Source organism: Tyto alba, unplaced genomic scaffold (assembly GCF_018691265.1).
Source record: "Tyto alba isolate M040663 unplaced genomic scaffold, T.alba_DEE_v4.0 Super-Scaffold_1000006, whole genome shotgun sequence".
NCBI lineage: Eukaryota > Metazoa > Chordata > Aves > Strigiformes > Tytonidae > Tyto > Tyto alba.
The window spans coordinates 3,011,072-3,034,262 of NW_024881272.1; the positions used below are offsets into that span (position 1 = coordinate 3,011,072).

Below are 23,191 nucleotides of genomic sequence, written 5' to 3' on the forward strand. Positions count from 1 at the left end.
GGCGGTGCGGCCCCGCCTCCTCTCCCGCCGGCCCCGCCGGGCCTCCCCTCAGCGCTGCCCGCCTTTCCCAGACAAGAGGCTGTGGGGCCGGCGGCGCGCCTCTGTTTCGCCTCGGCTCCCTTCTCCCGCTCGCTGGGCTGGAAGATGGCGGCGGAGGAGGCTGCGGAGGCGGCTGCGGAGGCCTCGCTGGCGCGGCTGTCCCCAGAGCCGGGACGGGAGGAGGGCGAGGAGGGGAACCCCGAAAGCGGCGACGAGGATGGGAACCCCGAAAGCGGCGGCGAGGAGACCGCACCGCTCAGTGAGGGTCGGGCGGGGGGGCGGGGGGGAGACCGTGAGCGGGCGGGCGGTGTGGCGGGACCCGGGCCCGCCGTCCCCCTCTGAGGGGAGCGGCGCGGCGTGGCGTGGCGTGGGTGCTGCCCCGCGCCCCGGGGGTGCGCGGCCCCCCGCGGCGGGGTTGGATTCGCAGCCGGGCGCCCGCAGCCGCCTTCGTGCCGGCTCCTCTCTCCCCGCGAGGGGATGTCGGCGCGGGTTCCCCTCACCCCGTGTCGCCGACTTTGTGTGGGAAGCGGGCAGGCGGCGGGGCCACGCGTGCGCCATGTGGCGGCCCGGCGCTTCGAAACAGCGACACGGGGGCTCCGGTGGCCCTTTCTCCCCCCCCCCCCACCCCCCCGCCTCTCGTGAGGTTTTGCTGCTGGGGATGAGTTTTTCTTATTTCACAGCGTGGGCCGCCAGGTCCCGTTACGAAGTGCTGGCGGTGGGGCGGGGATGCCGTGTGTGCCATGCCGCCGCTGCCCCACGCGGCTTCTCTCCTCCGTGTTTTCTGCCAAACGTGTTCAGACAGGATGTGCCGGTTTTCCAGCCGCGCCAAATGCGGCATTGATGCTCGTCGTTTGCTACTGCGGTCTTACAGTCGAAGTGAACCGGTTCTTCTAATTAAATATATTTATTTAATATATATATATATACTTAAAATGTAGGGTGTTTGAAGCATTATATTTGTGCGTAATCAGTGATTCCTGACGGGCGTTTAAAAAACATTCCAATCGTGTTTCGGTATCAGCCTGCTTTTCTTTTTTCTGTCCTTTCTTAATCATTTAGTGTGAAAGTTTACCTCTCCTTATGTAGACGTATATACAAACTATGTACATGTTCGCACACTATCTTTTTCAGCGATTTTAACCTATATATACTCTTGTTTTGTCCAACTCTCGCCGACCTCGGTCACTGCTATGCTCTCACTATGCGTTTCTTTTAACAGGGTTACCAGTTTTTCTCACAGCACACGTAGTCATAATCAATCATTGCTCTTCTCGCGGGTTTCTTAACAAAAATCCTGTTCCATCTTCATTTTCTTTTATTAATAAATGTGTAGAAACTATCACCAGTCATCTTGCAGCTTTTTAATTGAGAAGTAGGCAAGAGATACAAGTCTGTCTTAGGTGAGTTGTCAACTTAAAAATGGATCTGTGAGAAATACAGCAACGCTCACCGAGTAGCAGTTCTGGTCTTGCTATATTTTAAAGTAGGTAGAATAATTTTACTCCATGCTTCTGTCTGTCTAAACAATTTCTCAAGCCGTTGTCTTAAGGTATTCCTTCCATTTCCTCTTTCTGTTTTTTTGTTTTGTTTTGTTTTTATATATAATAGCAAATATTTGTATCCGACTGCAATGTTTAAAAGCAAACAAGCAAAAAACCTCAGGGCAATCGTAAGAACTTCTGTAAGATCCTTCCAGCCTTTTTTCTGTCTTCAGCAGTGACCAGGAGGAGATGGCTAGGGAAGACTAGCAGAACAGAGCGAGCATACATTAATGCATCCTCCAGAAATATCTTCAAACACAGAACACTTTATTACTCCCCGTTTCCTTGAGCCAAAGGTCGTGTTTTCATATTTAAAATCCAACTGTGGATCTCTCTTCCATAAAATTCTCACTCGTAGACTTGCAGGGTCCGCAGCAGCCTGTGGCAGGGAGGTCCGCAGCGGTAGCGGTAGGTTGTGTGGAGAACATTCTTGTGCTCTGAATTTCCAGCAGATATCTGCATGTGGTGCCTCCCGGTTTTTGCGTTGGAACAGACAGCAAGTGGTTGACTTCTGCGCTCCCTCTGCATCTCAGGATCTTACAGACAGCTCTCCTATCCAGGCTGAAAAGTCATCGCCTGTTCTGCTGCTTCTCAGTAGCTAAGAAACGATACCAAAGCTTTGACCTTTTTCCTTTCCTAGTTCTAGCTGTACCGTTGAAGCTTGGGGGATCAAGGGCAATACTGTTCAGGCTGAGCATGTCTTTCTGCAGCCTTTCCTACTACTTCCTAATGTCAGTTGGGGAAAGGGACTTGCTGCTTCTGAGCATTTATATGTCTTCCTTCCATCAAAACTATTTTAAAATCCCAAGGTGGAAGTTCTGAATGTTGATGCTCAGCTCAAGAGTCCATGCATTCATATATAAAACCAAAATTTAAGTGTTTTTTTTTCCCCAAGTCCACCACTTGACTGTGTTTTTTTTTTTGTACTTTTATAGCCTAATCACTCAGCCTCTTAAGTCCTTTTGAAATTCTTCAGCAGGCCTATCTGCTCTACCCCAGAGAAGTCATTCATTTGCAAATGCTGATGGCAGCAGCACTTTAAGCCTCATGATGATAGCAAATTCCTTCCTCACTCCCCTCCTTTTTACACATTGTTCAACTGGTCATAAATAGTTCTAATCTTCCGTTTTCAAATTTTCTGAGCCACTAGTATATTGCTATGAGTATTTGGACCTTCTCCTTGCCTGCTTTGTGCCATAAAATAACATGTAAATATTATTTTCTTAACTTTAAACATCTGATGATACAGATGGGCGATTAGTTTCGTCGGTGGGGGATGGCATTATTTCACAGTGGTTTCCAAGGATGAGCGGTAATTAATCTCATAGTATTCTCCAACATACTGTTTATATTTTTTTTTCTCCTTCACACTTGTGCCTGTTAGAAGCGCCAAGTTGTTGGAAACAAATTAACAGATTTGTGTAATTCAGTCATATCAACAACACTTTTACTGTTCTTTTGTTTGATTGATTTTGTTAAGACGGCATGGTTGTCTCTGGAAAAGTGAAAAGCAACAACCTGGATGTGAAAGTTACTGAGTCAGAGTTGGAAACTGAAGAAAAAGGAACGGAGGAAGAATCCACAAGGGAATCCGATAGCAACATTCTGGATGTGTCATCTGATTATCCAAGAGGTTTGCTAATAAACTGCAAGAATATTTGTGTTGTGTGCTTGAGGAAAGGAGGAGAAAAGGTAGAAGTAGCGGGGAGGAAAGGTAAAGGGAATGTTTGAAATAGCATTTTCCATACATCCAATAGGTAGAGATGCTTTTTCCCATGCATCTGAATAAAATATTTCCCTAAGGCATTTGAAATATCTTTCAAATGAGATGCCGTTTTCCCCTTACTAACATTTCTAGAAATCACTGTGGAAATTTGCACGTGCACAGTGACAGAAGTCAAGGTTAGATGAGGTATGATCTGCATCAGGCTCTGATGCTAAAAACACCACAGAGACCAGAGAAAATCTATTGTATCTAAGGGCAGAAATTAAAAGCTAGGAATTGCTTTTAACCCTAGCTTTAAAACTCCCCTCTGTATCTTGAGGACATTGATCAATCGCTATCTTTGTTTCACATAAGAAAACCTGAAGGCTAATCTTGTAAAAACATCTTAAAAGTTTTAATATCGCTACAGAATCAGTATTACTATAAGCTGGGTTCTTCTGTGTGCTGAAACCAATAAAGCTGATTTATTGGATAAGCTAATTCTCCTGATTTTAGAAAATTCTCCACTGTTCCTCTTGACTGATAAGTTGAAAAGGCAGGAGGTAAATGTAAAGGTTAAACAGTCTCCTAAGGGGGGGGGTAAAAAAAAAAAAAAAAGTGGTAGAATTTAATGTATCCTGACTATACAGTGTATAATTGTTACTTCCAGTTGGTCCACTTCTAGCTGGTATTTGAGTTTTGCCAGAGAGTTCACAGGATGTTTTTATATTGTTCTGTGCACGGTTTCCATTCACTGGCAATGCTGAGCAATGACAGCAGGAGTAAATGGAAAGTGACTTGATCTTTTCATCTTGTTTTTTCAAATGAAGATCTTTCCAATTTGAGAAATTTGAAGTGTGTCAGCATTAGAAAGCAGTTAGAAATAGATGGAACTTACTGAAGAACCATTCTAGGGATTAATTTTGCAGCCATTCTTCCTGCCATGGAAGTTAAAGGATACGAACAAGTATTCCAATTGGTACTGCAGTCATTCTCCAATAATGATTTGAAATGATGAATAGAAAAATAGCAGTAAACTAAAAATAATTTTTTAACTAAGAATGTTTTAACTTCTGAATATCTTTGCTTTTTAGAGAAACATATTTCAATTCAAAGACATCTTGCTGATCTAGAGAAACTAGCTGACCTGAAAGAAGGTGAGTTTACCATGGCAGTGTCCCAGAACACAGATCTTCATGTTACAGGTATTTACATTTTTTCTTGGTTTTTAACACACTACTTATGTTTATAATGCTTGAAGACTAGGGGTTTTGTTAAAAACTATGATTTGTTTCCTTGCTTATTGAATGTCATACTTCCTTCAGTAAATTTAAGGCCTTAATGATTCCTTTCCATCTTTTTCCTCTGCGTTGTGGCATTTCTAATGTTGGCAGCGTGCATGGATCAGCAAAATGTTAATTCCAGCTACACATCAGCACCTTAGTCTCATTCTTATTTTTCTTCAAGTGCCACAATAACAGGGAAGCTAATTGTTGTCTTTGCAGTGTTTAAATACCAGTTTGAATAAATATGTATTCTGTTTTGGTTGTTTTCTTTTTTTTTCCCCACTCTATTCACTTGTGATCGAGCTGTGTTGGAGGATTGCATTAAGATTGTGAAGTGGTTTTATTACAACTTTCAAGTTTTTCTTTGATTACATGTATGTATTTAGTGCTGGTAGTGGCAGCCCTTGCAACCAAAACTAATTTTTATTCACAGATCAAGAAAAACATCAGGGTCCACATACGTTCTGCAGGATATGGCTCTTGGTCCTTGATCATCTTTTAGAGTGGCCACTGATGGAAACAATAGCCTACCTCCATGTCAGTTTAATTTTCCTGACAAATAAGCCAAAAAGTTCTAAAGAGAGTTTGTTGTGTTTTTCCCAAGGAGATAGATCATATGTATCTCATAGGTCGGGTACTTAGACCTGTGGTAGTGATAAAATTCCCTTGTCTATTCTTAATAGTCTTTTTTTTTTTTTTCTTCTGACGTGGCTGTACCGTTCTGCCATGTGTGTTAATGGACTGACTTGTGCTTATTGCCATCACCTCCTGTATTTAATACTCAGTAAATCATAAGCCAATAAAAGAGGCTGATTATCATTAGAGAACGGTGGTGATTTATTTGATGAGCTGCAGGCTGCCTCTGTTGGCTTCAGTGGCATGGGAATTTGCATGAACATGGTGATCCACTTATAAAAAAAAGTAATAAAAAAGAAATTTTACTGTTGTGCAAGCCTAAGACAAGCAATTATTATTATAGATGCCCATGTCGTGTGACATGTTTCGATATTCATCCTGTACACATAGCTTTTCTGCTAAATTCTGCATGAGAGGTTGTTTGACATTCAGCAGTCTTAAGCCCCAGCAGATGTATCTGTGCTCTGATACATAATTCCTCTGTACAGCTCTACAACATAGGTCTTCCAATAGCTAGTTTTTATTTAGATTAGTACTTCAAGTGCTTCAGGACCTTTGATGTCAGATAATCTTGCCTTTGCTTTTTTGTCCCTTATGTAGGATTTTCAAGAAGAAAAATTATTTTAACGTAGATTACATTTTTTTTTTTTTCAGCTTAAAAAAATATCAGGTGCTTGTTCTATCTAAAAGATTCAGGAGGAGGAAAGACAGATTCTTGTTCTAACTTCTTCAGTCAGGGTTTTTTTGAAACACTGAAGTCTCTAGACTCCATCTATCAAGTTCTGTTATTCTGCAATACTCTTCAGAAGTTGCATTAGCCTCATGTTGCTGGAGTAAAAAATACTAAAGGTTGTAGAAGTTAATGATCTTTAGAGTAATAGTGGGTTTTGTCTATATCCTATGGAGTAGAAAGAGGCAGTCTGTAAATTTGAAGTTCATATATGCCTGAAATAGAAAATACCCTGGAGAAATAATCTTTAACTCCCACTGATAGCACCTGCATTCTTTTTTTCTCTTAACATGAGCGGTAACTGCATTTCATATGTTTCTCATACTTTTTGTTTGTTTATATCTTAAGAAGAAAAGAAGCCTTGTCCATTGTGTCCTGAGGAGAAATACAAAGCTTGCTATAGTCATAAACTCCATCGTCACCTTCAGAATTTGCACTGGAAAGTTTCTGTTGAATTTGAAGGTAACGACGATTATATTTGAATAGTAAATACTGGAAGAAATTGTGGACATGTAGGACATTGTTCTGTGTTTCATCCTTTTAAATTCCTCTTGACTTAAGCATCTTGTTACCAGCTCTGAATTAGAACCATATTTTGACATAATGCATTTTGACTTGGGATGTAAAATGTAAATGTAAAATAGCTGTATATTCTTCTACATGCCATAATAGTTACAGTTGTGCATTTTCTCATTAAAAAAAAAAAAAAAACAAAAACAAAAAAAAAAAAAAAAAAAAAAACAAAACCAAACAAGGATTGCTGGCATGTCATGAAAATTACTATCAAATTTAAAATATGTATGTAATTAAAATTACTTTAATAACAGTTTTGGTTATATTGTTAATAATTAGACACACACACGTGTGTGGTCATCATAAAGATTCCATGGTTTCAGATAAATACTTGAAGTATGTATTTAGTATCAGTATTTAGTAGCCTTCTCCGTTTTTAAACAAACTTTGTGATCTGCTTGTAAGATGCATTAAAATTCCTACAAGAAGTTTAAGAAGGAAAAGTAAGTGAGCAGTATGTGTTCTTTAAAGAACTACCTGTAGGGGCTTGCGGGAAATAAAATTACTAATTAGAAGGTGGAGAAGAATAAAGTTAAACTAAAAATGTTCTGACTGGGGTTCTGGTTTTGCGTGCATTATCAGGTGTCTTTTGGTCTTTTGTTTTCCTTTAAACTGTGGAACCATATGCCTTATAGTCTTCACACAAGTCTTTTAGCCAGGTAACAATACATTTGTATAATACTCGCAAGTACTTTTGAAAGATACACCGTATAGCCTGAAGACCCTACGTAGCTTTGCAGGATGCTAACTGGCTTACTAAAATTAATTTCCTCTATGTAATTTTTGCAGATTTTAAAATTTAAAATGTATAATTAGCTGATAAATTTCCCTGTACAGAGGGTGAATGTACCAAATAATTAGTGATGTTTTCTTACTGCGGTCTTGTGGCAGTATTTGGGAATTTTAAATGAGACCGTACGATAAGGGACATGTACATTCTGTTTACTTACTGTACTGTGATGTGACTAAAATTTGTTTTCCAGGTTACCGAATGTGCATCTGTCACTTACCTTGTCGTCCAGTAAAACCAAACCTCGTTGGAGACCAGGTAAAAATGTTGAATCACAGAAATATTTGTTACCCTACAAAGTGGGGGAAATGGGTGATTTAGGGGAACTTTTGCAATCTACTTAGCCACAAAATACATCTTGCTGTCCGGTGTGGGATACCAAAAGCTTATTGGTCCAGAATATTAGAAGTTATTGATACAACCCTTGGGTAATTGAACGCAGTTGTATCTCGCTCTTATTTTGGTGGGTGGCTGCCTAGGTCATGTGAAACCCTGTCACGCTTTGGAGTAAACAGCAGCATTGGGTGGAAGAGATGAAGGGTTCATTAGGCCAGGCCGTGGCTGCTTCTCAGTTCTTTCCCTGGGTGCTGGCTGTATGGAATACTGGCAGTTTCTCTGGCTGTGGTGCTGTGGCAGGGTAGCGGTGCTGGGCCGGCTCCGCGGGTGTGATTATTTACGCTCCCCGTGGCTGTCCGTGCAAAATGTTTTGTATGCGCTAGAGGTAACAGACAGGTGACTTCTTCGAGTGCCTGTGTTCAGGTACAGTTCTACTTTAACCACATTTATGTATTCTGAAACTACACGGATTCTATTTTACAGACTTTTTCAAAGATGGGAGCCCATTACCATTGTATCATCTGTTCAGCAACTATCGCACGAAGAACTGACATGATAGGTCATATTAATCGTCATGTGAATAAAGGAGAAACTGAATCAAGGTTTATTATAGGTAGGTTTTTACTTACATAAAAGATTCAATCCTTTTCTACTATGTAGCACATGCAATAACTATAATATGTGGGTGAGAGACTGGAGAATTACCAGGCTGGTTGGTGTTGGAATGCAGCTTGCTTATCTTGCACCCTTAAGCACCAGGCCTGATCAAGGGCAGGAGTCGAGGAACTTGCTTGTCTGGCAGAGAGCAGGCCAGGTGTGAGGGTTTGCAGTTCCAGCGCTTGGGAGCCTGGAAATTAGCAACTGAGTGATGGCTGGGGTGAAGCGGAGGCCTCGCAGACCAGTGGTGCTTCAGTTAAGCTGGAAGAACAGTTGTGTCTCTGCACCGGCCGCCTCTTTTGATCAACAGCGGGACAAGCCTTGTTAAGAGCCAATTGGCACCTGATAAATGGCCTAGCCCCACCTTGCCAAGAGCATAAGGCTGGTATTTAGAAACTGCCATTTTGAGGATGGTTTTTCTAACTATGGGATGAGTTGGCAGGCCTGGACCTCTCTCCTCAAGCAGGGACACCTCTTTGGTAGGATTCACGCCTCTGACTACGTACGTCAGATGTTAGCTGGGAAAGTGTTGTTAACTAAAGTGCTGACCTGTTAACTTGAGCTCGATTCCCGTAGTAAGTGTATTTGTCAATGGTAATTCCAAACTTGTTATATCCGTTGCTGTAAGAAGTCACCTGTCTTCTCAACTTTGCGAAACTCTCCGTGAAAGTCCTTGAGAGGGCTCTGACAGGCAAACATTGACTCTGATAAGTGGTTACAGACATAATCCTTTAGACATAAACCATTGGCCAAGTCTGGGACTAAGACTGGATCCAGCCACACCTAGACTCCTCCCTAAGGAGTTTAGAAAGGCAGGAGGTCCTTTCTGAACCTCGTGACTCAGTGGGAGGGCTTCCCTGAGACTGATACTCTAAACGTGACAGAGAAATAAGAAGAAATTCTGAAACAGATTTAGCTTTACTAATGAGAAATCTGCCCTTAATATTTCAGAGGTTTTTTTTTTTTTCCCCCTCAAAGATGTAGCGCTGTTGTGATTTAGTCTCAGTGTAATAATACTCCCTGCGCAGTTAGTTTAACGTTGTAAGTACAGGCTTCTGTGTCTCCAAAAGAATGGGGGACATGGCATCCATAAAGCAAAATCTGTACAGCAGATTTCATGCCTCTCTTTCACCATCTTTCTTCATAAAACAATCTAGAGTAAAGCTTTCTGCAGTATAAAAATCACTTTGCTTTTTATCCAGACTGCATCAGCTGGGTTCACAAAAAACAATAGTTTTTCAGTCTCAAAGAGTCATGACAGAGGTGTCAGTAGTTCTTTGGTAAATTACAATCCTACCTGACTTTTTCCAGCATTAGGCTTTTGTTTCTAAATTCGGATAAACTAGATTGAAAACATTTTAAAGAATTGGAATGGCAAATCTTGAAAATTAATTTTATTTCCTTTATTATTGCAGCTTGCGGCTGTTAAGAAAAAAGCCAGTGTGTAAAAATTAAGGTTTTTTTGCTGCAGTCCAGACTGTTACTGTTGAAAATTAGTCTGATTTCTTTGTCTCTGTGTACATGTATGGATTTTATCTAGATACAATATAGTAAAGATGATCCTGGGAGCTATGAGGTTCACACTTCTTTCTGTTACTAGTATGTGGTTTAGGAATAGTAGTTTAGTGTCTAGGCATCCCTCTGCATGTCTGAGAAGTGATAGTAATACCTTCCATACCTTTAACTTAAATAAGAGTTTATGTTGTGAAATATATTAGTCTCTGTGCGGTTCCCTTCAGAGCTGTTAAGTAAAGAATGGCCCATTTGTCATTTTTTAATAAAATGCACGTGGCTATTTTTCCTCATGGGGAGAGGAGAAATTCAGAGGTCAGATACTTCATGCTTCATAGGCGCTTCAGCGGCACTTGAGGGCTATGAATGTGTGGTGCTTCACATACACCCAGCCTGTGTGTTTGAAAGCACTGGGAGCTGGGCAGGCTGAGCACTGAAAGCTAGCTAGTTGATAGCTGACAAATTTTTCCTGGTCGTTCCTGGGTAAATTTTACTCCTGTTAGACTGGGGATAAATTGCTCAGAGGAGTGAGAGCATGCTTTTATAGCTCTCAACTCAGGAAAGTTGTTTTGCCACAGACTATCTGATAGAAAGCTTAAATGCTGAAATGGTCCTTATGCTCGTGCTGTCTGTACACATTTCATGAAGCTGTTTGATAACTTTCAGAGATTAGATCAAAGATTCGGAGGGGGTTTTGTGGTTCATTGATACACATTCCGGACTATGTTCATAGGGTTGTAATTAATTAGCAATGTATTATGGTTGAACATGCAAAACAAATGCGCTAAGCCTCGGGCTCAGGGGCTTGCTTTCTTAAATTTGAGTGGATACATAGGAGCCCAACTGAGAAGCAAATCTGATGTTTTATGGGAAGAAAATTGTGATAGATTGATCCTTATCTGCCGCTCTTAGAAGATAAATTGTTGCCTGCCTTTTTTCCCCCCACATACTCGTTAAGTGATCCATGTGCTAGTTGGGTAACAGCATAACCCAGACTTCTTGCTATATGGCAGCAAATTTCCAACTTAATTTATGAAACGTGCTAATGTTAACTTCAATTCTCACTAACTCATTCCTTCCCCCACAATTACTTTCTTTTAGTTCCTGCTCCCATGTCTTCTCGTGAAGTGCTGAAAGAGTCTGCCACAGAAGTGCGGGTTCTTCCAAACTACTCCACACCTCAGAAAACAGATTCCTACTTCAATCCCAAAATGAAACTCAACAGGTAAGAGAACAGGGAGTGGGAGGATGCACCAGGGGGGTGGCGAGTTGTAGTGAAAAACACTCGTGCACTTTGAAAAGCAAACCCTGCAAAAATTTTGTTCAGAGGGCAGGAGAAATAGTTTTCCATCAGAAAACTCCTGGCAAATAATATTTAAACCCAAGAACACTACATGGGAAATACTGCCATTTCGGAAGCAATTATGTTTTTTTCTGTAATGAGTAGTTAATGGAGAACAGGATTTGAATGGAGCATATTTGAAAATGAACTTCATTGTATACACTTAAGATGCTTTCCTGTGAATTCCACAAGATACTATGGATAGTCACTGCTCGCTCTTCTCTAACTGAACAGCAGCATACCTGTAGTTTACAGTTTTCACATTCTAGGCCTTTTTCTCTTGGGACTCAGATTCTCTCAAGTGTCTTCTCATTAGTTGCATTTTAAAAGCTGAAGGAAGAAGCATTGTTTTTTTTTTTAAGGAGAGTCGTAAATGGTGTCTGTAGCACAACTGAGAGGTGCCAGCATTGACAGCAGCGCGTGAGGCTGTGCTTCATCCAGCCCCTGCTGCCCCTTCACGTTCTCAGCGCTGTTAATATCTGAGCTTCTGGGTTCAGAGCTAGCTCAGGTACCTCTGCAAAAGTTAGGGCATGCCTCTGAAGGGAGCCGTTGCAGCTAAGGTTATGGCCATGTCTGAAAGAACAAGGCCTGTTCCTCAACACACGAATTTCATTGCTCTGCAGTAATTTCCAACATCTTTTTAAACACAGAGCTGTTAGTAGTGCAGTATCAGATTGTGCTAGGAAAGTAAGAAAACCACTATTTACTTTTGAATGCTAGGCACTTTTTCCAGTGTTAGAGTAACTGGTATATTGTTTCAGCATCTTAGCTTATGAATATCCTGCTGTAGAATTAAACTTTTAAGGATAGTTGAGGTTTTTGATTTACAGTTCTTCCGTGTAAAAGGTAGAGTTTACCTTAAATGTTATGTTAATATGTTCAAGGGAAATAAGTAAGGCAAAATACCTTCTCAACTTACTTACTCTGACCATTCTTTTTTCTTTTCCAGGCAGTTGATACTCTGCGCACTAGCCGTTCTAGCTGAGGAACGTAAACCGATAGAATGTTTGGATGCTTTTGGTGCCACTGGTAAAGTCAATGTCTTTCATCTTTTGGCCAATACCCCGTAGTACGAAGCTGCAAAAATCAGTAGTAACTGACATTGTGTATTCAAAAATAACGTGAGGTACAGAATAATTTTCTTCCTTAGGCAGGCAGTCATTAGCCTACATACAAAAAAACCCCATCTGTCAAGAGCCTGGTATTAGGCCTTTTAAAAAGACTGTGAATAATATTAAATCAAAGTTTAGCGGTCTCCTTAAAATCAGTTGCCATGAAATGGCATCTTCCTAAACTTGCATCGAGGGTCACAGATCTCTTGTGCCTTTGTGACTGTGGAATTTGGCTGTAAAATCAGCGCGTGATTTTAAAATGGTGATGAATCCAAGCTTCTTTATCAGAAACATCTCTTCACTGATTATGAAAATTCTGACCGTGAGCTAAATGTAGTGACATTAGTGTCTGTTAAGCATCTGGAATAAAAATCTGAAGAGATGTGGATTGCTGTCTCATAATCAGACAGCTACTGTAAACTTAAAGTCATAGTTGAGACCAGCAATAACTGCTTAGCGTTTTGCATAAAAATTCCATTCTGAACTAGGCCAGACTTCACAAGTGCATCCCGTCCTGCGCTTCTACGATGTAATCATAGACTTTACTATGGGAGTCAGCAATAAACGCTTGGAGTCAGCCTAAAAATCTTCACAGCACCTACTCTCGTGTTTGTGCTTTACGGCGGTCTCTCACAGGAGTCCTCTCTGCTGCACTGCAGTGTTAAAGAAGCCGAGGGGCTTTCCTGCAGATTGTGGGTCCAGCTTCCTGCAAAAATCACAGGTCTTTCAGTCTGTAGCCCTAATTATCATATAAGAAGGTGACAAATCGACTGTCCCTTTACATACCCCTTTGTCGTACTGTGCTGAGGCAGAAGGTCAGCAACACATTTTTGCAGGAACATGACAAAATTTGCATCACATTCACTTCTGTATTTATAAACATTTTAAATGATGAATTCTATTCTTAGCAAGTTCAGCAACCCAGAAACCAATGCCTTACTCTGTCACGGAATTAACACTTCTGTCTTTCCTCAGGTATAATGGGATTACAGTGGGCAAAGCACCTCAGAAGTTCTGTGAAAGTTACAATTAATGATTGTAACGAAAATTCTGTGACAATGATTCAGGAAAACTGCCATTTAAACAAAATGAAGGTGAAACTGAACACTAAGGAAGAAGAAAATGATGAAGCTACGGGAGATGGACAAGAAAGTACTGACACCATTGAGGTGACAAAAATGGATGCCAATGTTCTAATGCATTTGAGATCATTTGATTTTATGTAAGTGTTGAATGTTTCTGTCAATAATCTTCTGGTTTGATACTGACACACTCCACCCCATCTCCCAGTGGATGCTTATTTAGGGTAGTTGGAATGAAAGAATCAACCAACAGTCACTTGGTATTTTAAATGTAATTCTGTAGTTCCAGAAACGGGCGGGAACAGAATTTTAATCTTAAATGTTTTAGAAATCACTGGAAAAATAATAAGCCTTTCTGACATCCAGAATGGACTATATATGTACGTGACAATTTTAAGGCAAGCTATTCTTTTTATAGTGTCATTATCTGTTTGATAAAGAGAAATGTCAGATTAGTGTGGTTTTGGTTTCTTTTTTTTTTTTTTTTTTTTTTTTTTTTTCCTTAAAACTTTTCATAGAATCACAGACTGGTTTGGGTTGGAAGGGACCTTAAAGATCACCCAGTCTCACCCCCCTGCCCCGGGCAGGGCCCCCTTCCCCCAGCCCAGGGTGCTCCCAGCCCCGTCCAACCTGGCCTTGAACCCTTCCAGGGAGGGGGCAGCCACAGCTGCTCTGGGCACCCTGGGCCAGCGCCTCACCCCCTGCACAGGGAACAATTTCTGCCTTAGATCTCACCTAAATCTGCCCTCTGGCAGTTTAAAATCATCACCCCTCGCCCTACCCCCACACCCCTGATCCAGAGTCCCTCCCCACCTCTCCTGTCCCCCCTTTAAGCCCTGGGAGGCCGCTCGAAGGGCTCCCCGGAGCCTTCTCTTCTCCAGGCTGAACCCCCCCAACTCTCTCAGCCCGGCCCCCCAGGGGAGCTGCTCCAGCCCCCCCAGCATCTCCGTGGCCTCCTCTGGCCCCGCTCGAGCAGCTCCGTGTCCTTCTGCTGTTGGGGGCCCCCGAGCTGGCCCCAGCACTGCAGGGGGGTCTCCCCAGAGCGGAGCACAGGGGGAGAATCCCCTCCCTGGCCCTGCTGCCCCCCCTGCTCTGGCTGCAGCCCAGGGCACGGGTGGGTTCTGGGTAATTCGTTTAAAATTCATACATTTGCATGTTGTGTAGGACTTTATTGCATCTCTTGTTCTAATCCATTTTGCAGCACGTTAATTTCAATTACAGTGGGCTAATTCGTCTCAATTTGGGTTTATAGATGCATACATTCAAAACCTACACAGACACCAAAATAAGTGGTTGAAATGTTTTTGTATCAATTAAGGTCCAGATCTAAGCAGCAGGTATTCAGGCTGAAAATTAGGCTAATTATTTAGTATGTAAACTGGAATGCATACATTTGAAGATACTTTTGGTTTTAGAAGTTCCCCTTTGGTTTAAGGATGAAGATAAGCATCTGGCCAATGTTCTTGTAACTTGAATTCATCGGTTGGTCAGGATGCAAAAAAAGTACTTGCTGGATTTGTGGTGATGTGTATTTTCCAGCACAGCTCTTCCCTGGCTCTTGCAATCTGACATTTCTGTATTCCAGAGTAGTTCATGAGAGGCGTGCTGTAAATTTTAGTCTCGTCTTCTTTTGTTTTAAATATGATCATAGGTGAAGATTATAAAATAGTGTTTTCTTCAGTTTTAAGCTAAACTGTTCAGCCTTTACTGACACTCAGTGGCTCCTTTCTTTTCAGCCATCTGGACCCCTTTGGAACTTCTGTGAATTATCTGGATTCTGCCTTTACCAATGTGAGAAATTTTGGAATTGTGTCATTGACCTCCACAGACATCAGTTCTCTGTATGCAAAGGCTCAACATGTTGCCCTGCGTCATTATGGGTGTAATATTGTCAGAACAGAGTACTACAAGGAACTGGCAGCCAGAATAGTAATTGCTGCTGTGACAAGGTACTGCTAAATCAGCTCAAATGATGGAAAAAAAAAACCAAACTATTAGTTATTAGTGATAAAAATTTATAGACCTGCTGCTGTAGGTTGTACATGTTCCGTTTCCAGGATTCCCTAATTCTAAGAGCCAGACTTCTGGATACAAAATGAATGTTTGATGTTTTATGTGTGCTGCTATGGGATAATGTAAATTTTAACCTAAAAGACTGGGCAAGGTGAAAGTGCCTGAATAAGGCAGAGATGGTGGGGAGCGCTTTTGGTGATGGGGAGAGATAGTAACCCAGACTTGCCTATCTGCCAACTCTTCTATTCCTCTCTCAATTTTGTCATTTTAGTGCTGCACAGGACTTTGGAAATATGAATTAAGCTGCTTGAATGGCTTCTACCTAAGCATTAGTTAGACTTGCTTCAGTGGGAACTGATGCTCGCTTCAGATCCTCGTGCTTGAGGTTAAAAAGATAGATGTAATTGCTAACTTGGGAAATGAGTCATTTGCATATAGATATTCTCAGTAAATTCAGTCTGTTAAATAAATGAAGACATAAAACCTGGTCCCTAATTGGGGAAAAGAAGATTGAGGCAAGAGGATGGGACAGCTGCTGGGGAAAGGTGGTGAGGAAGTTAAGCGCCCAGAGGTCTCCAGAGCGCCGGAGCACAAATGCTGACCTGAATATGTTTAGATTTTACTTCCCTGTCTCCCTGCATCTGTGAAGTTGCTCCCTGCAGAATATTCTCAGATACAGACATGCTGCTCAAGCGAAGTTTCGATTGTGTTCTGGGTTATGTGTTCCATCTCCCCAAAGACTTCTCCTGCCTCTTCAGTGCTGACCTATTCAGGAACTGCTCACTTGCTGTCGCAGAGTCCTTATTCAATTAACATTTGATGATTTACCATCACGTGTGTCCCTCTACATTTCTACTTTCTCAGATTTTCATTTAGTTTCTCTATATTTTTTGTTACAATATCCTGGCAGTAGGTAGGTATTTGGATAGAAAGATGATGCAGATGGCGGACCAATATTTCTAGACTTGACAAAAAAGTAAAATGAGATTTGCTTAGCCTTACAGGAAGTAGACAAAACTAGGCACTTGGGAAACACCACTTTCTTGACTCTTTAGTATCTCTTTCTAGAAAGTGGGTGAGCTCAAGAATCTCTCAGCAGGTTCAGGTGTCTGTGGCAATCTTAGACTGCTGATTTCAGTACAACCCGCTTTTGTATTTTTTTTTCCTTCACAGAGCTGCAGCTCGCTGTAACAAAGGCATTGATGTTTTACTCTCGGTAGCTCTAGAACATTTTGTTCTAGTTGTGGTCAGAGTTTTAAGGGGACCAACCCCTGCGGATGATTCAGCAAAGAAAGTGAGATACCTCATCCATTGCCAGTGGTGTGAAGAGAGAATTTTTCAGAAAGAGGGTAATATGGTGGAAGGTAAATGGATTTTCCCTTGTACTTTCTAGAGGGTCTGATTCCTGTATCTCCACTTTGTGCTTGTTTTAGGCCTTGTTTATTTTTACATCCCTTTAGTAAACTAATAATTCCCTTCAATGTAACAATGAGTGTGGTGCACGAGGTGGAGAAGGTATCTCCACCCTATTGTAGGAGGTGGAGACGTTACCGTGCTTTATGGTAGTGGGTTTGATTAGTTGTCTGCCTGGCTTTTGCTATAAATGTACTGGATGTTTCTAGACAGGATGTATTCCAACTCGGTGTAGCTGCTGAAGCTGCCGGGATGCTGGTACAGCCCTGGGTCTGCCCCTTCCAGTGAAGGGCAGGAAGAAGGGGCCAGGCTTTGCTACTGTTTGGCTTCTCCACACCGTGGCAGCTCGATAGATTCTGGGGACAGATGGCTTTGCTACTGTTCGTTTCAGTTACTCTAAGATGTAGTGGACTAAAGAGCGTGGCTTCCCGCTCGGGTGAGGGGGCACCCTGCCTGTGCTGGAGGAACCTGGGCAGCGCTCCTGTAAATCCACCCAGCCCTTGGGGGGAGGTGAAGGCAGCCCCCCCGGTGAGAAGCTGGCTGTTTGTGGGCTGTCTCTGTACAGGAGTTAGCAGGGGTTGGAGTCAAACATCACGGCAGGAGGTAGCTACTGGCCAGATGGTAGCTGGAATGAATATAAAGGAAAAAAAACCTTGTTTCAGAGTTACAGGTTTGTGGCTGTCAGCTACTAACTGGTGGTGTCTTTACCCTGCTGAAAGTCAGGTGCAGGAGCACGCAGTGAGCTTTGGAAAGGTTTTTAAAACCTTAGGTAAAGTTTTAAGAACAGAAATGAGTAACCTCTAAGTACAGTGTTATGGTAGACATTTTCATTAGTAAATGAATAGTTTACTCAATGCCTTACTTGCAAGTGAGCTGGCTTACAGCTTAGAAAACTCGTAGGTGGGCTGTATCTTGTAGGTGTACCTGGCTGATGTCTGAAGTTCTTCTTGTTATTCACCGTTCACCTGGACAGCTACTTACATTAGCACAGGAAGGCTAGCAGCTTCGTTGTTACTTGACATCTGCCAAGAAACATAGGAATTCTGTGGCTTTTGGGGTTTAACAATGATTAAAGACCCAGTTGTCAATCACTAAATTCTGAGGAGCGCCGCAGGGCAGCAGGGAGACTGGCGTCACGCTGCTGCTGTTGCTTCCCCTGCCGAGTATCTCCGCTGAAGTAAGCTGTGACTTCTGCCTAGGTCATCTCCCCAGCGACGCGTAGGCACTGCTGACTACTGCAAAACAACTTAAATCCTGTTTTTTCTGTCGTAGAAAACCCCTACCAGCAGCTGCCCTGTGATTGTCACGGCAGCATGCCTGGGAAGACGGCAGTGGTGCTCGGCCCTCTCTGGTGAGTACAGAACACGATACAGAGCTGGAGAAGAAAAGCAGGTTGGAAGGACCTCGGGAGGTCAGCTCTGCAGGGGGACAATAAAAACGCAAGTCCGCTAGATATTTTAGCACTACAAAAGGCATCGGGAGGCCTAAAAGCAATGGGGAGCAATCCAGGAAATGTTTAATTGATTTTGATTTAGTAGGATATTCAATTTTTGCTTTTTTTTTTTTTCCATAGAGTTCAAACTGGTTAATAAATAATAAGAAATTTACTTTAGATTCCACATTCGGTGCAACTTACATAGTAAATCCTGCACCGGAGAACCTGGCTGTGTGTTCCTCTAGCTGCCAAATGTTAAGCAAGTTTGTTACTTGATACTTGGGGAGAATTTATTTAGTAAGTCCTCACGTGTGCTGATGGTAGTAAATAATGCACTGCTTGGTAATTAATACTTAGAATTTTCTCCTGTGAGACACAAGAATAAATCCTTTTGTTAAGTTTTTGAACCATTTCAAAGCAGTATTAAAAACGGTTGACAATTGACCGGGCCTTTCTCGTGGCGGTTAAATTACTTTCTCAGTGTAGTAGGGCAGATCAGTGGAAATAAAATTACTGTTGTGGAGATCTTGATTTTTAACACGAGCCCAATGTCCCTGCCGCTGGAAACGAAGCGGGTCAGCACTGCTAAGTTAGGAGCAGAGCCTGGGGCAGCACTGGGGTGATCGAACTGCCGATCAATTCGGGCGAGAGGTTTTTAGAGCAACTTCTTTGCTTTCATTAAGAAGTTTTAACTTTTTACTTGTCTTGTATTTCATAGGTCAGGAGCCCTCTTCAACACTGGGTTCCTCAGGAGAATGGTTTTTGAGGCTGCCCATTATGGTTTGGATGAAGCTCAGTCACTTTTGAAGACGTTAGTTTGCGAAGCTGAGTGCACAACCTTAAAACATTATTCTACTTGCAGTTCTTATGATGAGAACAAACAAGGTAAGCAAAGTGGCAGGCTGGTCACAAAGAGGACGGGCTCCGTGGTGATTTAGAGAGCTGCTGCTGCTCTTTGGTAACTTACTACTAGCAGCAGCGTATACGTGAAAAGGTCAAGAAAATGTTGCTTTGAACGCAGCGTGGGGCTGACCACCTCTGGTCAGATGTTCCCTGGTGGCGCAAGGAGCGCGGGGTCTGTCGGAGGCAGAGGGCTGGCTGTGGAGAGCTTTAAGCAGCGTGACGGGTCCTAAACCACGTAACCGTAATGCAGGCAGGCTGCCTGCCGTGAAATCCAGCACGTTCCCCGAGGGAGATGGAAACGCTGAGTCTCTGCCAGGTCCTTGGTGTATCCCGATGCCAGCCTGCGCCTGTGCTGCCGGGAGGCGAGGACTCCGGCTCTCCGGCTCTGCATGCTCCGCAGGGATTGCAGAGCAGCGCGCCAAAAGACAGGGCTTTCCGTACGGGAATGCTCTTCTGCTATGAAATGAAACTCTGTTTTAAATATCCTCTCTAAATTCAAGTTACTACGTAGAAGTTACCCGTACCGTCGCTTTTTCCTACACTTCCTTCTTTAGGCCAGAATGCGGTATTTCTTTCTGTTTGACCAAGGCATTTTGCCATTTTACTGTCTTACAGTAGAGTTAATTTTGACTTTTAATTGTATTCTAGAAGAGTGTGGCGTATATATTAAAACCCCAAATACTTCTGCAGAATTCTACTTGCTACATGGTAAGTAGATCATTTTGGTGTAGCTCTAGCAGTTTCAAATTAAACCATAGTTTAAGTGATGGCTAAGCCAACTGAGTGTTCACCTGTTCTTTTTGTATTTAGTAATACTGGTAGCCAGGATTTATTTTCCCACTGAACACTGGTTTTACTTTACCTTCATCGAGAATCAGTCACTGGTGAAAGCAGAATGCTAAATACTCCATGCAGCCTTCTTGACTTCATGTTTTTATTACTGAAAATGGCGTGTTAATTAAATTCAGGCTAGGTTTTAACTCCGCACAATAGGAGCTTATAAAAGCAGACACAGAGGTGTAGTTGCTACGTGGCTTTTTTTTTTTTTTTTTTTTTGCATGCACTTTAGCTTCACTGGCATTTTTTGTGGTGGTTTCACTGAAATTTTTTGTGGTCCAGGAAAAAGAAAAACCGATGAAGTGATTCCAAATGCAGCCAAGCGACAAAAATCGGAGAGCAGTGCTGAGCACCCTGCGTTTTACTACAATGTCCACAGACACAGTATCAAAGGAATGAACATGCCAAAGTAAGGTTTTCATTGAAGTGCCAGTCTTGCATTATTATGACAACTGATAGATAACGTGTATTGAATCAGCCTTATTAGCATTAGCTTCTTTTGAAACGTTTTGGTGATTTTTTTTTTTTTTTCCACCTCCCCCCCTCCAGGTTGAATAAGTTCTTAAACTATCTCTGTGAAGCTGGATACAGGGTAAGCAGAACCCACTTCGATCCCATGGGAGTGCGCACGAACGCGCCGCTGGCGCAATTCAAGACTATCCTAATGAAGTACAGCACCCCCACGTACACGGGGGGGCAGGCCGAAGGGCCCTTCCACCTGCCCGAAGGTGTCCAGGCGGGGGAGCAGGTTCAGGCTGCCGCAAACAGCAAGGCAGAAGAAGAGGCTGAGTTTCTGGATTATGATAGATCGGGAGTTGCTGCCACCATTTTCACAACAGACTGCCCTACTTACTGTGCAGCCGATTAAGGCGAAGCGTTTTGCTCGTAGAGGAGGATTTTACAGACCGGCAAGCACACCCTCTTCAGGCAAGCCAGTGCTCCTTACCCAACTGGCTGTTGAAAATTTGCGCTGCCCGCTGTTTTAAGTTGAGATGCCTTTTTAGGATTACGTAGCAGAACTTGCCCCTGATCACAGCATGTGTGGTCACGGCACTGTCGCTGCAGGCAGCTCTCCGAGCCAGTTCCTCACTTTTTACTCCCCATCCCCTTTCACACGGCAGCACTGGGGCCGCCCTGAGTCTTTGTTAAAGCCTTACTGCTAGCACAGAACCCAGAGGGCTGGACGGGGCCAAGAGTCTTAAGCGGTTCTGAACACGAGGTTTAGATGAAAGGGAATATTCCTCAAATGAATCATTCCTAAATCCTGCCTGGTTACAGTTCGGGGCGAGGCCGGGTGGAGGCGGGAACGTGGGATCTGAGTTTCAGCAAGGCGGAGGGTCCTGGCTCCGTCCCTTCTCGCTCCAGAGCGCACGTGGACTTGGGCAGTGGGTTCTGGTTTCGTAGCTCTGCCTCTACGAGCCAGGGCCCAGCACCAGGGAGATGGGATGGGAACTGGCTCCAGGGCTGTCGCTGGAGCTCCCTCCAGCGCGCACGCCGCGGCGGGGTGTCCCCCCCCACCCTGTCCCGGGTAGGTGTTTGTTCAGAGAGCACAGCTGGCTGGGCACTGCCTGGGCGCAGCGACGAGGCGCCACACGTCGAGGGGCGAGGGGAGGTTTTGCTGTGACTTTGTCAGTGATACAATCTTAGCTGTCGCAGAGATCTGTGAACAAAGCAGAGATGCCGTGTGCTGGTGGTCGGTTCTGGTTTCCTTAAATACATGGCAGCATTCCAGCCAAATAAGCCTGACTCCGTCCGTTCTTCCCCCCAAACTTTGTGCGTATGCCGCCGGGGTAGTTCACTTGAACTGGGAACAGCTGTCCCAAATGAAGTTGTTCCAGTTTTTCACAGGTTTGGGGTTCAGCCTGGCCCCCAGTTTTGGGTTTATCCATGAGCAGAATATGAGGGGGTTATTATTCTTCAGTATCCACCTCTGAAACTTCCCAATAAGAGTATCGCTTCTCTCTCACTGGGTGCCAGCCAAGAGTAAGGTGACCGATCCATTCCTGATGATGCAAAACTTCCTAAACCTCCCGTCAGGCCAGAATGAAGTCACTGCCTTTTACACCATCTTAAATTCAGGACTGCTTCGGTAATGAATTCTTTGCATCCTCTCCTAATTGGATGAAAAAGAGGAGACCGCTGGAGGGATAATACATTGCACTGCAACAGTGATACAGCAACAAACAATGTTTTCTTCAAAAATGTAGTGCCCATGGTTCTTGGGATCAAACTGGGAAGATAAACACAAGGAGAAAGAAAAGTTAGTGCTCCCTGGCCGTTCTGAACTGGTTGGGGGGTTTTTTGGTTGGTTGTTTTTTGGTTTGGTTTTTTTTTTTAAGCAGAGTGACTGTTGGAAGGTTTTGCTTGCAGCTAATGTGCTGCTCACTGCAGTCTTCATGTAAGTGGGATAGGACCAGTCATAAAGTCACTTAACTAGAGCAAAAGAGAGTGCTCCAGTTACAACAGAGTAGGCTAAAAAGAAAGTTTAACTGAAGCCTGTTGTGGGAAATACTTTTGATGACTTACGCTGCTCCTCCTCAGTAGTGGAACATAACTGTGTGTCTTTTCCAAATCAAACTCTTCCTTGGTGGTTGCAGCTGGGCAGCAGGAGGGGCAGAGAAAGTGACAGTTCAGGTTTGTCCCTAGAACTCAGTTTTTTTTCCTCTGTCAGATGGGCAGAAGCGGCTGTGACGAGGGCTGAGGGGTTTTGCCTCAGGTAAGGGCCCGGCAGAGGCGGGGGGTTGCGGCTCAGGCCTACAAGAATTCTCTTTCTGTTCAATAGTTGGCTCAGTTCTTCATCAGGTCGGGTCAGTCCTGCACTAACTAGTTATCAGAAAACTAGTGCTGGTTCCAGGCTGTGGTCTGGGGGCTTCTCCTTGTTATTTCTGGATTCTCTTAGAAGGTGGGACTAGCAGGTTGTCCCGGTGCTGAACGGAAGGTGGGTTTGGGGAACACGCCGCCTGCTTGGTTGTGGCTCCAGCCCCGCAGCGCGGAGCTGCCCTGAGCTCCCTGCGTAACCCACAGCGGGAAAGCGATTAAACCAAAGTGGGATAATACGAGAATTGGCAGCGAGGTTACCGCTGATTCTTGTGAAATTCTTCAATACTTGGTGTGGTGCTTGGCTCTGCGCCGCTTTCCCCCGAAGTCGCTGGGTTTACCCTGAGCGCCGTGAAAATCCTTCACAGCTCCTTTCTCGGGCGGCCAGTGAGCACAGCGGCACCCCCGAGGGCTCTCGGGAAGAGCTGCTCT

General features: G+C 43.5%; 1 protein-coding gene across 4 annotated transcripts; it reads left to right on the top strand.

Annotated features, from left to right (window-relative positions):
• The first annotated feature begins 23 nt into the window (after positions 1-23).
• Positions 24-21,679, top strand: TRMT1L (tRNA methyltransferase 1 like). Of its 4 annotated transcripts, none has more exons than XM_042784497.1 (16): positions 24-298; positions 3,061-3,213; positions 4,380-4,490; positions 6,286-6,399; positions 7,494-7,558; positions 8,120-8,249; positions 10,907-11,030; positions 12,097-12,176; positions 13,235-13,481; positions 15,078-15,290; positions 16,528-16,718; positions 18,040-18,118; positions 18,921-19,087; positions 19,754-19,813; positions 20,225-20,351; positions 20,492-21,679. In XM_042784497.1, the coding sequence occupies exons 1-16, from the start codon at positions 145-147 to the stop codon at positions 20,808-20,810; spliced, it is 2,334 nt and encodes a 777-aa protein (XP_042640431.1). In that variant the 5' UTR covers positions 24-144; the 3' UTR covers positions 20,811-21,679. The 4 variants fall into 4 exon arrangements, with proteins under 4 accessions (XP_042640431.1, XP_042640439.1, XP_042640444.1 ...); XM_042784505.1 differs by having other exon boundaries at positions 6,289-6,399; XM_042784510.1 differs by having other exon boundaries at positions 4,380-4,442.
• Positions 21,680-23,191: the final 1,512 nt, after the last annotated feature.

Bases quoted from the DNA above. Each gene is read 5' to 3' on its own strand.
- TRMT1L (XM_042784497.1), top strand. From the start codon at position 145: ATGGCGGCGGAGGAGGCTGCGGAGGCGGCTGCGGAGGCCTCGCTGGCG. The intron at 16,719-18,039 runs GTAAATGGATTT...TTTCTGTCGTAG, and splicing joins AGAGGGTAATATGGTGGAAG to AAAACCCCTACCAGCAGCTG. The intron at 20,352-20,491 runs GTAAGGTTTTCA...CCCCCCCTCCAG, and splicing joins AAAGGAATGAACATGCCAAA to GTTGAATAAGTTCTTAAACT.